At 46.1% G+C, this 19,014-nt stretch overlaps 1 protein-coding gene across 1 annotated transcript; it reads left to right on the top strand.

Annotated features, from left to right (window-relative positions):
• Nucleotides 1–341: 341 nt before the first annotated feature.
• Nucleotides 342–13,975, top strand: LOC141134586 (uncharacterized). The gene is made up of 2 exons (XM_073624060.1): nucleotides 342–1,178; nucleotides 13,536–13,975. The coding sequence occupies exons 1-2, from the start codon at nucleotides 348–350 to the stop codon at nucleotides 13,860–13,862; spliced, it is 1,158 nt and encodes a 385-aa protein (XP_073480161.1). The 5' UTR covers nucleotides 342–347; the 3' UTR covers nucleotides 13,863–13,975.
• The last annotated feature ends 5,039 nt before the right edge of the window (nucleotides 13,976–19,014 follow it).

Genomic DNA, 19,014 nt, shown 5'->3' with positions numbered 1-19,014 from the left:
ATGAGTTTTTGCAGGTTGGGATGTCTGGCAATGCAACTTTATATTGTGTCAGTGAAGGAAGCTTTATAAAATGGCATTACCTAATATCTACCAGTGAGCAGTGTTTGGTGACAAGGAACAGTATTTCATTTGCAGTGAGCAGTGTATAAGGGCAGGGCCGTAGATTTGGAGGAGGCTGCAAACAACAGAAGTAACTTTTTTGTTTAAAATTTTATCCATCCTAAAATGTATTAAACAAAATTCTGAGATTAAAAGTCAGAATTCTGAGATTACACAGTGTAAAAGGAATGTTACAGGAGACTCAGCCCAGTAGAGGTTTCTTTAGCTTCAGTGGCTGTCAGTGAAGCATGGCAAATAGAGAAGAACTTGTTCAATTCTATTTTAGACTTGGATTTAATAATAAGGAAATACTTGCAGTTTTAGCCAGTCATAACATAGTTATTAGTTATCGAACACTGAAGAGAATCTGCAGCAAATTTAGTCTTTACAGAAAGAAGAACTTTTCCAACTTGCCTGAAGTTTTTAGCTTTCTACAAGCTGAAATTTTCAAATCTGGGCAAATGCAGGGATATAGATGGCTACATCTAAGGGCACTTCAAAAAGGATTTGTTGTTACACAGAAAACGATAAGGCAAATGGTAAAATACCTTGACCCAGAAGGAGTTCAATTAAGAACAGCTCGACGCTTGCATAGACGGCGCTACCATACTGAAGGTCCAAATGCAGTTTGGCATGTAGATTCTTATGACAAATTAAAACCCTATGGCATTGCAATTAATGGCTGCATTGATGGTTACAGTCGTTATATTGTATGGATGGAAGCCTTTACTACTAATAGCAACCCCAAAATAGTTGCTAATTATTTTATTGATGCTGTATCTATGATTGGAGGTTGCCCAGAAAGGATACGTGCTGATCTTGGCACAGAGAATGGACATATGGAACAAATGCAGAAATTTCTAAGGCGCTCACACTCAGACAATTGGGCTGCAGAGAAAAGTTTTTTGTATGGAAGAAGTACAGCAAATCAAAGAATTGAAAGATGGTGGGGTGTACTGAGGAAACAGAATGTGCAGTTCTGGATTAACCTTTTAAGAAATATTCAGAATGATGGCTATTTTACTGGAGACTTTATCGATAAAAACCTCATCCAGTTTTGCTTCTTAAACATCATACAGGTAAGTGTTTTTAAATATATGAGAGTGATTACCTTATAAGCTCTTGTAAAATGCAATTTTAATAGAATACATTTACTGCTATTTAACAAAATGTTCTTCCCACTCTACTTCCAAAACATGTCAGAAGCAGGCAGGGCCAAAACTAGAGGGTGCAGGGTTGGCGCCTGCCCCGGGTGACACATCTAGGGGGGTGCTGCCCCCACCCACACTGGTAACCGCTGCTCTAAGGGTGTCACTGCCACCCGATCAAGTGTAATGGACAGGCCGGTTTCCCTCCTATTCCTGCCCAGTCCCCAAACAGCCTATGTCTTTTCTGCGTGATGTATCCCAGAGAAGGGGGGGCTTCAAGGAAGGCCCTGGACTGGGGGGGTGCAGAGGAAGCCCCAGGCTGGGGGGTGCAGTGAAGGCCCTGGGCTGAGGGGGTGCAGAGAAGACCCCACACTGGGGGGGTTAGAGGAGGTGCAGAGGAGTTCCTTGTGGGATGGGGGGTGCAGAGGAGGCCCTGAACTTGGGGGATGCAGAGGAGCTTCTTGGCTGGGGGGGTTAAGGAGGCCCTGGACTGATGGAGGGTGAGGAGGAGGCCTTGGGCTGATGGGGGGTGCGGAGGAGGCCTTGGGTTGGGGAGTGCGGAGGAGGCCCTGGGCTGAGGGGTGCAGAGGAGGCCCTGGACTTGGGGGATGCAGAGGAGCTTTTTGGCTGGGGGGTGCAGAGGGGGCCCTGGACTGGGGTTGTGCAGAGGAGGTGCTGGAATAGGAGGGAGGTGCAGGAGTGTGGGGGGTGTAGAGGAGGCCCTGGACTAGGAGGGGAGTACACAGGAGGCCCTTGACTGAGGGGTGCAGAGTAGGCCCTGGACCGGAGGATAAAGAGGAGGCCCTTGACTAGGAGGGGAGTACAATGGGGGCCCTGGACTGGGGGGTATAGAGGAGGCCCTGGACTTGAAAAGTGGGGTTGATAAAGCACCTCGATTCGGAGAGCAGGGCGCAGAGGCAGCTCCAATTTTGGGGTAGGCTGTAAAGGAGGCCTTGGACTAGCAGAGGAGGCCCTGGACTAGGAGGGGAGTACAATGGAGGCCCTGGACTTGAAAAGTGGGGTTGATAAAGGACCTGGATTCGGAGAGCAGGGTGCAGAGGCGGCTCCTATTTTGGGGTAGGCTGTAAAGGAGGCCTTGGACTAGCAGAGGAGGCCCCCCGACTAGGAAGGGGGTGGTGTGGCAAAAGCCCTTGGCTAGGTGGAGGACAAGGGAGATACTGGACTAGGTGAGCGGGTGCCTAGAGGTCCCGGATTAGGAGAGAGGGTATATGGAGGCCCTGGACTATGAGAGAGGGATCGTGGAGGACCTCTGGACTAGGAAAGAGGGTGCCTGAAGGACCTTCCAGCTTCAGGGAGAGAGAGGACTGGATTTAGGCTCCATTCACACCTGAGCGTTTTGTAGCTTGAAGCCTGAAGCTACAAAACGCTGGAGGGGAAAAAATCAATTATTCTCTATGGAGATAGTTCACATCTCCACTCCAAAATGCCTGAAGCCCTACGACTGAAGCTCAAACAAGTTCTGGACCCTTTTTTGTCGCGCAAATTGGGCAGATTTAGGCGTTTTTCTGCTTTTTACATTGGTGACCTTTTGCCCTGCACAAAATCGCTGGAAAATCGCGGTAAAAAACGCCGCAAATCGCTGTATAAAAACGCTGCAAAAAACGCCGTAAAAGCGCTGTAAAGTTGCGCGATTTTCTGCCTGAAAACACCAAGCTCAGGTGTGAATGGGGCCTTAAAGCCTGGGCTGAGGAAAAGCCTGTCTGGGCCCTGGAGGGTGAGTTCACAACATAAATGGCAAAATGTATCAATTGTTTTAAGTAATGCCAAACAGGACCAGAGAGACAGGTCGTGTGATAGATTTATTAAAGGAGAAGTACAGCCAAAGCCTGTTTGGTTGTACTTCTTCTGTCGATCACAGCAGTGCAGATTGTTTTGCACTCCTGTGACCCATTTTCATCTGGCTTAAGCCTGCTGTCGGATGATGTCACAGAATTGGTGCTGGGGAAAGATCGCAACCATATGTTTGTGATCTGCTCACATGCCTGGACCGGCACCCAGCTCTGGCTCTCAGCAAGCTGCTGAGAGCCTGAGCTGGCCACTCCAGCCCCCTCCACAACCCAGTGTTTCAGTGAGCACCGGGGGTGGCAGAGCAGAGCCAGAGACTGGCAGCCCCCAGCTCTCTGCTTAGGTAGCTCTGAGAACTGAGTGATCGGTTGTTTGGTTACTTGTTTCTCAGCCTTAGAGCCAGTGGGGGACAGATGCAGCATCCACCTAGGTGAGGTGAAATCTTCTGAAGAGGAGCACAGACAGCAAAACAAATGTTACAGGGGTGATAACCCTTCCCTATGTTTTCCAAAAAGCTTAAAAATAGATTTTTTGGCTGGAGCTACACTTTAAAAAAAAAACTGTACCAGTTCAAAATTACAAACAGATTCTACTTAAGAACAAACCTACAGTCCCTGTCTTGTTTGTAACCCGGGGACTGCCTGTACTTCTCTTTTAATTACCCAACATATCATCTTTCCTGCTATCTGGCCCACATGGCAATTGGGCCTCATTTACATGGAGCATATGCATCCATGCCCAGTGTGATGGCCTTGTGTAACGCATGGGGATGCATGGTGTTCTGTGCATTCCTGTGTAGGCAGTTCCTGTCAAAGTCAATCGGGATGCAGCAACTGCATGGACAGTCGAGTATCAAAATTTGACATGCAGATAGGAAGGGATGCATGTATCCAAACGCACAGTGTCTGAATTCGGATCTGTGCACCCACTTCAATAGGTGAAGCTCTCTGGTAGACGCAGATGCATCAAAAAGTGGCTCAGCATACAGGACCAGTCTGATTAGGCCTTAGGAGAATTTATCAAAACTAGAGCAGACAGAATTTGGAACAGCTGTGCATAGCAACCAATCAGCTCATAACTTTCATTTTTAAAACTGAACAAGCTGAAGATAAAAGCTAATTGGTTGCCATGCACAGTAGTTCCAGATTCTGACTGCACCAGTTTTGATGAATTCCCCTCACTGTGTTTTACATTTCTTACTCCTGACTTAGAGTTGCCACCTGTCCGGGATTCACCCGGACAGTACGGGTTTTGAAACATGTGCCCAGGTCTCTGCCCGCCTGAGACCCGGACACATTATTCATCTCAGACCCGTGGCTCCCTGTGCCGAAGCTGTGTCATCAGTGCGGCCGTGGAGTTCCGTTCCGTAGCGCCGCCTTAGCGCTGCTTGATTTCTGCTCCTGCAGTGCTCAGCTGTCTGACTCTGAGTGCAGGACGGAGTCGGGACACAGAGGCAGAGCCTCCATGTTACCGGCCGGGTGCTCTCCTCCAATCCTCTGGCTGACAGCAGAAGGGACAAGGAGGTGGGCGGAGCCTCCCCATTCCCTGCTGGAATGTGTGCACAGATCACGCTGGGACTGGAGCCCAGCTTGTAAGGTAAGTTTTTACCATCCATGTCAGGATTTCAAAGTACTCTCACCTTTCCCCCCCCACCATACACTATACAAACATATATACATACACCCCCTCCCCCCACCATACACTATACATACATACATACACCCCCTCCCCCCACCTTACACTATACATACACCCCTCCCCCCCACCATACACTATACATACATACATACACCCCCTCCCCCCACCATACACTATACATACACCCCCCCCCACCATACACTATACATACATACATACACCCCCTCCCCCCACCATACACTATACATACACCCCTCCCCCCACCATACACTATACATACATACATACACCCCCTCCCCCCACCATACACTATACATACATATATACATACACCCCCCCTCCCCCCCACCATACACTATACATACATATATAAATACACCCCCACCATACACTATACAAACATACATACATACATACACCCCCCCTCCCCCCACCATACACTATACAAACATATATACATACACCCCCCTCCCCCCACCATACACTATACAAACATATATACATACACCCCCCCTCCCCCCCACCATACACTATACATACATATATAAATACACCCCCCACCATACACTATACAAACATACATACACCCCCCTCCCCCCACCATACACTATACAAACATACATACATACATACACCCCCCCTCCCCCCACCATACACTATACAAACATATATACATACACCCCCCTCCCCCCACCATACACTATACAAACATATATACATACACCCCCCCCTCCCCCCCACCATACACTATACATACATATAAGCGCTGCGTAAACTGTTGGCGCTATATAAATCCTGAATAATAATAATAATAATAATAATAATACATATATAAATACACCCCCCACCATACACTATACAAACATACATACACCCCCCTCCCCCCACCATACACTATACAAACATATATAAATACACCCCCCACCATACACTATACAAACATATATACATACACCCCCTCCCCCCACCATACACTATACATACACCCCCCTCCCCCCACCATACACTATACATACATATATACATACACCCCCCTCCCCCCACCATACAATATACATACATATATACATACACCCCCCTCCCCCCACCATACAATATACATACATATATACGTACACCCCCCCTCCCCCCACTATACACTATACATATATACGTACACCCCCCTCCCCCCACCATACACTATATATACAGTTCTGCCGGCCACCTCCCATATACCATCCATCCATCCATATAGTTCTCTCTCTCCTCCTCATACACCATCCATATATACAGTTCCCCCCATATATACAGTTCTCCCCCCCATACACCATCCATATATACAGTCCCCCCCATATACACAGTCCCCATATATACAGTCCTCTCCCTATACAGTCCCCCCATATACACAGTCCTCTCCCCATACACAATCTATATATACAGTCCTCTCCATATATACAGTCCCCCCCCATATATACAGTACTCCACCCCCCCCATACACCATCCATATATACAGTTCTCACCGGGTGACACAGGCCACTGCTCTACTGACACCGTCCTCTGCTCTACTGACACCGTCCACTGCCCTACTGACACCATCCACTGCTCTACTGACACCGTCCACTGCCCTACTGACACCGTCCACTGCCCTACTGACACCATCCACTGCTCTACTGACACCGTCCACTGCCCTACTGACACCGTCCACTGCTCTACTGACACCGTCCTCTGCTCTACTGACACCGTCCTCTGCTCTACTGACACCATCCACTGCCCTACTGACACCGTCCACTGCCCTACTGACACTAATCTCTGCCCTACTGACACCGTCCACTGCTCTACTGACACCGTCCACTGCCCTACTGACACCGTCCACTGCCCTACTGACCCCATCCACTCTACTGACACCGTCCACTGCCCTACTGACACCATCCTCTGCCCTACTGACACCGTCCTCTGCTCTATTGATACCGTCCTCTGCCCTACTGCCACCGTCCACTGCCCTACTGCCACCGTCCACTGCCCTACTGCCACCGTCCACTGCCCTACTGCCACCGTCCACTGCTCTACTGACACCTTCCACTGCTCTACTGACACCTTCCACTGCTCTACTGACACCGTCCTCTGCCCTACTGACACCGTCCTCTGCCCTACTGACACCGTCCTCTGCCCTACTGACACCGTCCTCTGCTCTACTGACACCGTCCTCTGCCCCACTGACCCCACCCACTCTACTGACCCCATCCACTCTACTGACCCCATCCACTCTACTGACACCGTCCTCTGCCCTACTGACACCGTCCTCTGCCCTGCTGACACCGTCCTCTGCCCTGCTGACACCGTCCACTGCCCTGCTGACACCGTCCACTGCCCTGCTGACACCGTCCACTGCTCTGCTGACACCGTCCACTGCCCTGCTGACACCGTCCACTGCCCTGCTGACACCGTCCACTGCCCTGCTGACACCGTCCACTGCCCTGCTGACACCGTCCCCTGCCCTACTGACACTGTCCCCTGCCCTACTGACACCGTCCTCTGCCATACTGACACCGTCCTCTGCCATACTGACACCGTCCACTGCTCTACTGACACCGTCCACTGTGCTACTGACACCATCCTCTGCCATACTGACACCGTCCTCTGCCATACTGACACTGTCCTCTGCCATACTGACACCGTCCTCTGCCATACTGACACCGTCCCCTGCCCTACTGACACCGTCCCCTGCCATACTGACACCGTCCTCTGCCATACTGACACCGTCCACTGCTCTACTGACACCGTCCACTGCTCTACTGACACCGTCCTCTGCTTTACTGACACCGTCCTCTGCCATACTGACACCGTCCTCTGCCATACTGACACCGTCCTCTGCCATACTGACACCGTCCACTGCTCTACTGACACCGTCCACTGCTCTACTGACACCGTCCTCTGCTTTACTGACACCGTCCTCTGCCATACTGACACTGTCCTCTGCCATACTGACACCGTCCTCTGCCATACTGACACCGTCCTCTGCCATACTGACACCGTCCTCTGCCATACTGACACCGTCCTCTGCCATACTGACACCGTCCTCTGCCATACTGACACTGTCCTCTGCCATACTGACACCGTCCTCTGCCATAGTGATATTATTAATTATTAATCGAATCATATTTTATGGGTACACTAATGCTTTTGTTTTATTTAACCATGCCCCTTTAAGTCCCCCCCCCCCCACTGTTAATGCAATTGGGCCACAGCCACTGTTCACTGTAGCACACCTCATTACTACTCTCTTTGGGTAACAGAAGGTATTTTACAATCATATAGCATGTACTACAAAAAAATTGCCGTGCGTCGCAAAAGTGTTCGGGTTTGGCTTGAAGAAAAGGTGGCAACCCTATCCTGACTACAGCATTCTAAGTACAGCGCATTCTTTATTAAAGTGGTTGTAAAGGTGCAACATTCTATGCACAAAGGTAAAAAACCTTCTGTGTGCAGCAGCCTCCCCAACCCTCTCAATCCAGCGATGTCTACGAGAGCCTTGGCTGTCTGGGGACTCACACTCCTAATTGGCTGTTGGCAGCAGCGGGAGCCATTGGCTCACACTGCTGTCAATCACAGCCAGTGAGCCAATCAGAAGACGGAGGGAGTGGAGTCGAGCCATGGCTCTGTGTGTGAATAGACACAAGGTGCTTGCTGTGGGGGCACCCAGAAAGAGGCAGGGGCCAGGAAGAGGAGGATCCAAGCTGCTCTGTGCAAAACCATTACACAGAGCAGGTAAGTATAACATGTTTATTATTTAGAAAAAACAAACAAAAATCAAGACTATAATATCACTTTATGGTTAGCTGTGTGTAGTAAAGGATATGCAATAGAACAGTTTTCTTTTATTAAAATGAGTATACTGAGGTTTGTACTGTCTGATACATACTCGCTTGTGGCACAGTCTTAAAGCATATGGCCCTTTAAACCCTTCCCACTGTTGATGCAATCTGACCACACCCACAGTTTTGGTTATATTGCCACATACCATTTTTCTTGGGGGGGTGAAAAAAAATGTCTAGCCCGGGTGTCAGGTGTGCTAGGTACACCACTGGAAGCAGGGCAGGACTATAAAATTACCATTGAAGAGTTGCTCATTGACTACATATATTCTACAAGTATTTACAGCCAATTAAATTCATGATTGTCACATGCATGCTTGGTTTTTTGGCTTATTCTTGAGAATTACAAAACAGGTACATGTTAAATTTGACTGCAGTAGCTGATAATAAAAAACCTCAGTAATGTGTAATGGGGATGAGATGAACATTGTCTGTTTGGAATTTTGATACTGATCCGAACCTTAGGGACATTTGGGGGAATAACTTGTCCCAAAAATGCATGTCTAGAACCATCATTGCATTGGTCAATTATAGCCCTGGCAACATAATCTTGCTATGTTGAAGGCAGGTGCCTGTTAGGATTCAGAAGGGGGAACGCACACTCAGAAGGGGGAACGCACACTCAGAAGGGGGAACGCACACTCAGAAGGGGGAACGCACACTCATCCCCCCTTTCCTGGCCTGCCAGGCTGTGTGCTAGGATCAAGGGTGTTGTATAGAGTTGGGGGAACCCTATGTCATTTTTCTTTTCTTGTACTTTGCACAGGCTACCCCCTTAAAATCTGTTCTGAGAGGTCTAGTATAGATTTTCTGCGACAACCCCCCCCCTTTTAGATATAAAAATACATCAGTGGGTAATTTACTTTTCACAGTAAACCTCTTTTATTTCGTACCCAAAAAAGGTGCACAGGAACCCCCCAAAATGCATACTAGACCCTTATGTCTCTTGACAGTTTGAAATGTATTTTAGTGGGGTATCTATGCATTTTGTTTTAAAATAAAGGTAACTGGCATTAAAAAGTAAATTACTTGCAATTTAAACCACCATACAGCAATGCTGCAAATATTAGTTTTGCTGCAGGAGGTTCTATACATCATACAGATGCAACACCTCACAGGCAGTGTTAATTTTGGAAGCAAATTTCAATTTAGTTTTAGTCTTAGTCTTAGGACTAAAATGCCATTTTAGTTTTAGCCGTATTTTAGTCATCTCAGTTGTTTTAGTTTTGGTCGTATTTTAGTAGACTAAAATAGTATTCATTTAGTCGGCTAAAAGGTTTTAGTCGTTTTAGTCGACAAAATTAACACTGCTCACAGGCAGGCTAAACTGATAGTAAACACTGGGATACTTGTACTTACAGTTAAGCTTATTATAAAGATTACCTGTAGATACAAGTAATATCGCCTAAATGTGCACTGTTTTGGAGATATTCACTGTTTCTGCGGCTGATGACATCACCGGTACATGCGCTCTGATGGGACAGCATGCTCATGCCGTCCCTTTAGAGCTCTGTGTCACGGCTATGACTCCCGTGCGCACGCACAGGAGTGACATCATAGCGGCTCAGCCAAATGGTCAGAGACCGCAAACCAGGAGGGCTTCGCTTTAAGATAAGTATTTCATAATGTGCTAGTGTGTGATGCAAACTAGCACATTATGACATTAGCATGCAGGGGGCCTGGATTTTTAATTATTTAATTACATTTACTACCGCTTTAAGGCCACCCACAGTCATGTTATTTAAATTTATTTATTTTTGCTTTATGCATTATTAGTCCTTGTTCACACGGGTGTACTTAAGTATATTCCTGTGTGAGGGCGTGTTTGCCCACACAGGGATGTACAGGCGTACTGTGCATTCCTATGCAGGCAGTTCTGTTCATGTCAATTGGGACACATTAGCGGCATGGATACAGCTGCTGCTTCCATTTTGACATTGTGTGTGTGTTTCTTCAGGGACACACACCCGCACCTAAACGGCTGTGACATTGGGAGCAGTGGCTGTGCATGGAACATTTGTGCATCCCTGTGCAGGCAAACAGAGCCCTTGTAAACAAGGCCTTAAAATCAATTTTCCCAATAAACTCTTAATTTTTTTTAAATACATTTCCATTGGTTCATGTCCCCCAGGGCAGAGTCCAGCCCCCATGCCCTTTTTGCCATTAGCTTTTAAAATGGCGATACTTGGTTTGACAGATTTGACTCCCATCAACTCAAAAGGGGTTCGGATTTTTCAGCAGAATGTATGACATGCTCCCCAAATGGCCATCGAATCCAACCCGGGTATGTTTGTCTCATTCCTAATGTAAAATAGCTAGCATATTTATCCAAACATACTTCTTTGGTTACATTTTAGTGACACAGGATGTCATACATGCAATTAAATGTGTAAGCTGTCTATAACCACTTGACGACGGCTGGCCATCATATGACGTCCTGGTCTTTCAGTGGTGATATCTGAATAGGGTTGCCACCTTTTCAAACCCAAACACTTTAGCACCGCACAGCAATTTTTTTTATAGTATAAACTATACATATATTTTGCTATTAAATATTTCTATTCATATGAAGTTAATAACAAGAGTCCCCCTTTACATCAGAGTCCACAGAGTACCCCTTTTAAATCTGAATCCACAGAGTTTCCCTTTTCATCGGAATCCACAGAGTTCCCCTTTTACATCTGAACTCGCAGAGTCCCCTTTCACTTTAAGGGGGAACTGTCCAGACTCTGATGTAAGGGAGAACTCTGGGGACTCTAACATAAGGGATGCTCTGGGAACCCTGATGTAAGGGGGAACACTGAGAACTCTGATGTACAGAGAGGACTCTGATGTAAGGGGAAACACTGTGGCCTCTGGTGTAAAGGGGAACTCTGATGTAAGGGGTGCTCTGAGAACCCTGATTTGCCTTAGTGTACTCACTCAGAGGCAGGAGAGAGAAGGGGGGAGACTTCAGACACAGACAGGGATGGATGGTGAGTTCACTCACCCCTTCGCAGTCGGCACCTCTCATCCAGATGTATCTGAGGCTGCTGGACTTCAAATTTCCAGCCCCCACTTTCCTTTTCTGAGGCACAGCGCTGGGGATTGGAGTGTGGGCAGACACAGAGGGGTAGGAGTGTTTGGGGGGGGGGGGGTGGAAGCTGCTGGGAAGTAATAGTCCAGTCTAAATAATGTGTCCTGGTTTCAGGCAGTCTGAAACCCGAACGCATGATTCCAAAGCCGAACTGTCCAGGTGAATCCTGGACAGGTGGCAACCCTATATCTGAATGATACCTGCAGCTGCAACCATCATTCAGATGTTGTTTTTCCTGCCGGTGATTCCCTTCACCGTAAGCAAAATCATAGCGGCTATTCAGCCACTTGATCATTCTTACAGCTGGCGAGAGGGGATGACCCCCCCTCCCGTCGCCCTCCGGTGCTTCTCCCGGGTCACCCGTACGATCGGCGTCGCGGAGAAAGAATTTGGCGCTGAGGGATAGATGGTCCCAGGCAATCTCTATGACTCTCGGGGGCCCGGGCGTGACATTATGACGTCATGTCCAGTCCGGCGTAAGTAAAAGCCTGGGACACGGCAGAAAAGCATTAGATCGTTCATGTTTTTTTGTTGATCTGATGCTTTCCAGCCTTATAGACCCCACATCTCTCCATTAAGAGGACGGATCACGCACCATTCCTATTACAAGGCATGTTTACATTATAGGAATAAAAGTGATCAAAACCATTTTTTTGAAAGGGAAAGTGTAAAAAAATAAAAATAAAATTAAAGCGCACCTGTCCCTGAACGCAGAGGCGAATGCATACGTAGGTCGCGCCCGCATATGTAACCAATGTTCAAAACACACATGTGAGGTATCAGCATGAACGTTAGAGCGATAGTAACAATTCTAGTACTAGACCTCCTCTGCAACTATAAAAATGTAACCTGTAAAAAAATGTAAAGCGTCACCTATGAAGATTTTTGAGTACTGAACTTTTGCGTCATACCACAAGTGTGAGCAATTTTAAAGCGTGACATCGTAGTGGCGTCACCACACGATTGAACTAGGAGGACGGGCTTCATGTGTTTGTGCTGGCCGGCATTTCTTTTATATGCATATCCATTTCTTCCTAACTGTGCAATACCTCATTTTAATAAACTGTTATCTAGACTAAATTACGCTATCCATTGAGCCATAACGGACATCATAGTTGAATAGAGGGAGTGATCTGCATGATCCGGTTTACCTCTACCATTGTTATCATCTACAAGCTAAAGGCCATGGCTGGGTTATAGCCACCTGCCGTTTATGCTTGCCATCTGGTAAGCAGACTATATAAATACGGTGATCGGGCACTTTCTTGTTTGTGTGTGCACATTGCGGTGATATCAAGAATTCCAAGTGGCTTATATTGACTTTCCTGTCTTTTAAAGTTTAATTGGACTCACTGATTGAAACCTTTTTTTAGCGCAGCTTTTTTAATTTTACAATTTGAAAAGAACCTAGCCATGCAGGGCTCCGCCCACACGGTCACATCATTCATTTTGTGAACAAATAAACTCCAAACACCAACAGCCTTTGCAGCTGATAGCTTTTAGTGCACAATGAGGGAGCTGGTGAGCATCCTTGGAGTTTATTGATTCTTCTTGGACTGAGTATGCCTGTCCATATTAAAGACATGGGCAGATAGTTACACAGTCTGCAGGAGCCTGACACTGCACCCTTGATCTGTTGATCCCGGGTGCAATGTTTTCAGGCTCCTATGGAAAACACATTAAATACACTTTTTTAACTGCCAAAAAATGTATTTATTGATTTTTTAATGTGATGTGAACTTATCCTTTAAATTAAAATATATACAGGACCTTTGAATTACTGCTCCATCACAATTAGGTATAGATCTCTTTGACAAGCTAGCAATGTAATTTTCTTCAATGAAGAAGTATGGGAACATTTTGTTTAATATTTCTTATTTCCCTCGTAGACCCTAATTCTCAGTATTGTTATTTCAGGCTGAACTTGATGAAGTTGTATACATTTGGAATTCTCACAATATGCGAAAATGCAAAAGACAGGACAGCTCAGGTGGAAGGCCCATTTTACTATATCTGTATCCAGAAACTCGTGGCACAGTGAATAGAATAATGCCTGTTGATGCAGATGAAGTAGCCATATGCAAGGAGGAATGCCTCCCAAAAGGTCGATACTCATGTGATGAAACTGTTTTTGAGTTGTGTTGTCTCATTATGGAAGAGAATTCCTGGAATGCACCAGAAGACCCATATTCAGCTGTTGATCTATACCTTCAGTTGAGGAATAACATTCTTCAAAACCTTTGAATAATACAATTAGAATTTGGATTTGTTACCCAAATCAAATACTGGTATATAAATATGTCACTTTTTCAAGATTTGAAAAATGTGGAGATAATATAGTTATTATTTTGAAATCATCTGTGTCAGTGGTGTTCCTGTCATGCAGAGAGCTGTATATCTAGACTCAACCAACTTCTGTGAAAGTCAGGGGTGCCTAATTCCCATAAGGTGACTTCAAGTGTCGGTGTTTTGTCAAGAAGTGGCCTCCATCAAATAGTGCCCGCGCATGCGCAGGACAGAGCCGCACTCCAACTGAGTTGCCGATCAGCTGGAGTGACGTGACCAGGGTGCAAGTGCACATCTTAGGAGGTCTCTCTCGATGGGAGATACCATTTCACTGCCTTGATTGAAACCTATACAAACAGTGGGGGGGGGAGACCGTAGTTCTCACATTGTGCCTCGCGGGGCGGCTTTACAGTGTGCTGATGGTCTGGTTTTGTCTATGTTGCAGGGTGGGTTTGCATGTGTTGAACGGCCGGTTTTGCCTGTGTGAAACGGTGGTTTGCAACACAGACAAAACCAGCTCTTCAACACAGCCACATGCCACCCTCCAGCAGCAGCGATGCACAATCTGAGAACCTCTGTCTACCCCTGCTGTTTGTATAGGTTTAAATTGTGGTATCTCCCATCGAGAAATACCTCCTACGATGTGCGCATGCGCCATGGTTACGTCAGCCCAGCTGATAGGCAAAACAGCTGTTGTGCTTCGACGTACAACGCATGCGCAGTTCGTCCCGGGCACTATTCGATGGGTAGGCACATCTCGACAGAACACCGGCTTCACATGGTGAATCAGGGCAATGCTTTAGTTAAGGCTCCATGTCACTGAGCTGAGTCCCCTGTCCAACTGCTTGGAGTGGTCTCTGTGACAGCATTCATGGCAGGTACAGTGCAGCCACAGCTGCCTGTCGCAGAGGTCCGGCAAGGAGCTTAGCTCAGTGGCATGGAGCCTGCACTCAACAGGCAGCGGGTGTACGATTTAACACACAGGGCAGCCGTCTTTGTTACTTCAGTGGGCAGCATCTGCTGGTTTTCCACATTCATTGAGGGCAGCACATTTAACCACTTCAATACTGGTCATCTTCACCCCCTTTCTGCCCAGTCCAATTTTGGGCTTTCAGCGTTGTTGCACTTTGAATGACAATTGTGCGGTCATGCAATACTGTACTCATATTTATTTTATTTTTTTTAGACAGATAGATCTTTCTTTTGATGGTAGTTAATCACCATTTTTTTTGATAAACAAAAGAAGACCAAAAATGTAAAATTTTTATTTATTTTTTTCTCAGTTTATGTTAAAATTTTTTGCAAACAAGCAATTTTTCTCCTTCACTGATGTGTACTGTTGAGGCTGCACTTACAACCGGTATCCTGATTATCAACGTAGCGTAATTGCCGGCGTATAAGGCGGGTAGGCGTATAAGACGCCCCCCCCCAATCTTCCATTTAAAATTGTCTTTTTGCTGTACTCGCCGTATAAGACGACCCCCTCCCGACCAGTCTGTCAGCCTGCTGGATGTGCAGTAATGCCGTATGTTCAGTAGCTTTGGTAACAGGTAACATACTGTCTCAAAGTCTACTGCGCTGAGCCAATCACGGCGAGCAATGTATTCTATTAATGAATACAAAGACTGCTCAGATTGGCAGAGGCTGTAACATCATCAGCCCGCGCCTCTGACTCTCAAAGCCAATCGGAGCAGACTACTGTATGTAGTCTGCTCGGATTGGCAGAGGTTGTTACTCCAATCCGAGCAGACTTTGTATTCATTAATAGAATACATCTCTTGCCGGGATTAGCTCAGCGGTGTATAATGTATACAGTATTACCGCACATTCAGCAAGCATCTGGAGGGCTGTCATCGAGCAGGCGGCTTGCGTATAAGACAACCCCCGCTTTTTGGCCATTTTTTTGGTGTAAAAGGTTGTCATATACACTGGAAAATACGGTATATGTGCCCTGTCAGAATTGCCGGTTAACGGCTCTTCACGCCTGACCCTGTAAAATCACGTGAGGAAAGAAATGCTGATAACTGATAACTTTGTTTACATTGTGATCAGCTATGTTTGGACACAGCCAATCGCATGGTAAAAGGCCACTGTGATTGGCCCTTTACTGCGATCACAGAGTGCAGCAGATGTCCATGGATGCCCTCCCAGAACTAGCCGACCATGCTGTAGCCATCTTTTGGCAATAGCATGGTCAGGAACTGGTTAAAAAAAAAACTGTAGCAAGTATTATCTGAACGCTAAGGGCTCATTCACACTTGGGGGGTGGGGGGGGCTGTTTAACCACATGGTTGAGCTGTGTTATAAGGGCTCCCAAACTGCTCCCTCTTTAGCTGACAACGCAGCAGCTAGGAATGAGTACACATGCAAAATCCTTGATGATCTGCTCCACAGCAGCAATTATAGCCCCTGTAATATTTGACATACACTAGTGCAGGACACAACCCATTCAAGTTAATGGGCCTCATTGCAGTCACCTGACAATCATGGCCTGTTCTCATGGTATGTTTTCATTGTGCAAGCATATTAGGTAATGGACAGGGTTAAATGGTTTACAATACCACTACATTTAGAAATTCGGTCAGACAACAGGGTTGATTTAATGAAGGCAAATGGACTGTGCACTTTGCAAAGTGCAGTTGCTCAAGCGCTTAGTAAATGAGGTAAAGCTTCACTTTGCAGAGTACCCAATCACGTGCAAGGAAAAATAAAAACAGCATTTTTGCTTGCACATGATTCAACAGAACTTGACCTAACAATCGACCTCAGTCAAACAGGGGAAGGCGACACCTGAATCAAAATATAGTCAGTCCCTTCAGAATCATTTCAATTTATGGTTAGTCTATGCGCAGCTTTAGAGATGACCTGTGAGCTACGTTCAATCCAGGACTGTGTCAGGTTTCAATTTGGTGCTTCATAACTTTACCAGTTCAAATCAGGATTATTTAAATAGTGTCCAAGAACACATTTGCTCAGAGGTAATTGATTAGTGGATGAGTTACGGTGATCTGAACGTGAAACCTGTTCACAATTAGGGATGAGCTCAGTGTTCAGATGTTTTCACAAATTAAAACGTGATTGTAAAGTTTCCTTTTATTTTCTTGAAAAATATCAAACATGTTATACTTACCTGCTCTGTGCAGTGGTTTTGCACAGAGCAGCAGAGATCCTCTTCTCAGATCCCTCACAGGCTCTTGGCCTCTCCCTACTGTGACATGCCCCCACAGCAAGCAGCTTACTATGGGGGCACCTGAGCTGAAGCTCTTTGTGTCCATTCAGACATGGGGTTGCAGTTCTGCCCCACCCCCTCTCATGATTGGCTAACTGAATTTATGGACAGCAACGGGAGCCAATGGCACCACTGCTGTGTCTCAGCCAATCAGGAGGGAGAGTCTTGGACAGCCAAAGAGCTTGTGTACATCGCTGGAAGATCAGGCAAGTTTTAGGGGGGCTGTTGCACACAGGTTTTTATCTTAATGCATAGAATGCATTAAAAAAAAAAAAATACCTTGACTTTACAACCACTTTAAGGCAGTTTGAACAAAGGTGGCAGCTTCTGGCTGTCAATGATTACTAAGGAAGCAGCAGAGGCTAGCACCCATCAAATCTTTACCAACCACTGATGTTACTCAGCCCATTTCACTTACATGGGCAGGAATCCCCAGCCAAGTAACTAAATGGGCAGGGAATGCGAGGTGTTACATCATTGCCTGAATATGGCAACGGCCTTCCCCGTATATTAACGATCAGGGAGATGTTATTTGGCAAGTGATGTCATGGAGTTAAGCTCTTCGGTCATTGTTAATGTACATTGTGAGACTTTTTTCATTTTTTTCCTTATGATTAGAGATAATATATACACATAGGTGAATGGGGTTAGTATCTGGGTGCCCTCTTATTGTTAAAGTTTTCCAGAAGCCAAAAGCCCCCAACATCACTTAGCCAGGGCTGTGGGAAAAGGCCCTTGTCCTCATTAAAATGAGGACATAGAGCTTTACCAAGGGTTCCCCCTGGCAAGATACTCTCCCCATGTTGAGGGCATGTGGCCCAGTATGGTTCAGGGTGGGTAGGGTGCATGCATGTCAACCTCTTTTCTGGCTAACTTGACTGCATGCTCAGATTAAATGGCTGGTATTGAATTACTGATAGGCATTACTGATGGGGCTGCGCTGATAATCAATGCAGTGATTATCAGCGCAGACCCCCCGTCAGGAGAGCTGCCGTTTGGCTGGGCTCGCGTCTTGTTAGTGTGAACTGAGGAAAGCTGATTACCGGCACTTCCTGGTTACCACTGTGATTGGTCACAGCTGATCACATGATAAAGAGCCTACTGTATGTCATATGCTCTTTACCAAGTTCGGAGATGCGGTGTGTCAGATCGATACACTGCAACACCAATCGCTGCTCTGCATGCCCCGAGGGGGACCAGGAGCAGCTTATCCTGCTAGATGTCATCTGATGCCCAGTTTGGATAACTGAGCCACCTTGTGGACGTCATTCTGCAATAGGCCAGTAGGGAAGTGAATAAAGACGCCAGGAGGGAAATGTCATTTGCTGGCAAATTACATAAAAAATGTAAATGTTGGCGCATTGAAAAAAAAAAAAAAAAAAAAACACTTCTCAATGGCCCAATGTATTTTTAAAATTCTGCATTGCTACAAGTTCTCCAGGGCATTACCAACACACCACGTTATTTTTTAGACAGCCCTTTACCTATTTGCCTAAAAAAATGGGCATTTCGGATTTGACAGATTCAGCTAGGATTGAGGAGAATTTATCAATACAGGCGTAATCAGAATATAAAACAGTTGTGCATGGCAACCAATCATCTTTTATTTTATTTCCAAAAATTAACAAGCTGGAGATGATAGGTTGTTATGCATGACTGCTCAAGATTCTGTCTGCTTCAGTTTTGATAAATCCCTAACATTGGGCAACTTCAAAGGAGTTCAGTTGCTCAACCTAAATCATTTTAAAGTCAAACTGTTTCAAATGAACCCAGGGCAGTTTAGCTGATTCCCATTTACAATGAAAAATGTCAACTAAGTCAAATGAATTTTAATAATTTAAAATAATTAATAAAAAAAAAAAAAAAAGTCTACACATTAGA

Source organism: Aquarana catesbeiana, linkage group LG03, assembly GCF_042186555.1.
Source record: "Aquarana catesbeiana isolate 2022-GZ linkage group LG03, ASM4218655v1, whole genome shotgun sequence".
Classification (NCBI taxonomy): Eukaryota; Metazoa; Chordata; class Amphibia; order Anura; family Ranidae; genus Aquarana; species Aquarana catesbeiana.
This window is presented reverse-complemented; position numbering and strand designations above follow the sequence as displayed.